This window comes from Aplysia californica, unplaced genomic scaffold, assembly GCF_000002075.1.
Source record: "Aplysia californica isolate F4 #8 unplaced genomic scaffold, AplCal3.0 scaffold01121, whole genome shotgun sequence".
NCBI classification, from domain to species: Eukaryota; Metazoa; Mollusca; class Gastropoda; order Aplysiida; family Aplysiidae; genus Aplysia; species Aplysia californica.
The window spans coordinates 21,368-22,878 of record NW_004798391.1 but is presented as its reverse complement, the minus strand read 5'-3'; the positions used below and the strand labels follow the sequence as shown (position 1 = coordinate 22,878).

The 1,511-nt window shown below is 39.5% G+C and overlaps 1 protein-coding gene across 1 annotated transcript in view; it reads left to right on the top strand.

Moving 5' to 3' along the window:
* Window positions 1-1,511, top strand: part of LOC101861172 — a gene marked incomplete at its 5' end in the record, with an annotated part of 142,597 nt that overhangs the window by 126,718 nt on the left and 14,368 nt on the right. Inside the window, 1 exon segment of the mRNA XM_013090044.2 lies at window positions 569-673. Coding sequence (XP_012945498.1) covers window positions 569-673 — 105 coding nt within the window.

The window sequence follows — 1,511 nt, the reverse complement described above, 5'->3', positions numbered from 1 at the left end:
GGGGGTGTTATAATACTAGTTGAGTCGTTGGAGCTAGTGGTAATGTCGGTCGAGACGTTGAACCGGTTGCTTTTGTTTTTTCTTCTCTAGAAGTAACTATTGGTGCTGGGGATTTTTTGTTGGGTTTTTTGTTGTTGTTTTTTTTGTTTTTGTCTTTTGTGATTTTGAGATAATAAATAATAGCAATTTAGAACGACAGTTTACGATTGTGTTCTGGTCAGTCTGTACTTTCACAACCTTGTCTTGTTCAGTCTGTCAATTACACCACCTTATCGTGTTCAGTTTGTATAGTACACTATCATATCTTTTTCAGTCTGTAAATTACACTACTTTATTTGTTCAGTCTGTAATCTACACTGCCTTATCATATTCAGTTTGTATTCTACACTAACTCACCTTGTTCATCCTGTAATTTACTCTTCCTTATCTTGTTCATCCTGTAATTTACACTACCTTATCTTGTTCATCCTGTAATTTACATTACCTCAGCTTGTTCAGTGTGCCAATGACACTACCTTATTGTGCTCAGTTTGTACTGTAGCTTACCGTATTATTTTGCTCCCAACAGCTGCGGAGCAGGGCGAGTGCTGTGGGATCCCGTGCTTCGAGAAGGACTTTTGTCAAAAAGCTTACAGCAAGGCATGTCCAGAGGCCCAGGTGGAGTGTGCTACAGGTGAGATGTGCTTTATGACAGGACGTGCGGGGCAAGTTTTTGCCTGGCGTACGTGCAAGACTCTTTAGTGTCCTCCCAGAAACCAATAAACACCAAAAAAACCCGATAAATAAACAACCGGTGTAACAAATTTAAAGCGGAACCGCCTTTCCTCCACTCAAAAAAGAACGAAAAAGAAGAAAAATATCCAAACAACTCCAACCACTGTCTTTAGGCTAAAAATACTAATTTCCAAAGGCTCTTTTTCTTATCTGTTTTAACTCTATACGTCTAAAGGCAATAATAACGAAATCAATACATTTAATTTTTCATTTGTCTGAAAAACAAACAAGTGTTACCAAGTCTTTTTCACAAGTAGATAGGACATTTTTTTATGGTTTCATTACTGAAGTGGAATCACCTTTAACTTAGCTGCTGCTATGCTGGACGTAGGTGTAACTGTTCCTGGTTTGAATTCTCAATATGGCGTTCTCCAACCACGGATTTTGGTGGAAATTTCTTCAAGAGTCACTTACACTTTGCGGCCATTTTCTCGCTAATCTTACCTCTGAAACCAGGCGACCCCATCTCCGTCAAGCGCCATTATCTTGAGTTGTACCCAAGATAAATGGATATTTAAAAAAATCAAAAGCAAGGCAAAAGGACAGGCTTTAAGATGATACCAATCGCTCCATATGTCCCAAAATTGACTTGGGCCCGATTCTACCGCGTTGTGGCCCATTTTTACATTAATAGTGTACATACGTTCTCTCTCTTTCTCTCTCTCTCTCTCTCTCTCTCTCTCTCTTTCTCTCTCTCTCTCTCTCTCTCTCTCTCTCACACACACACACACACTCAC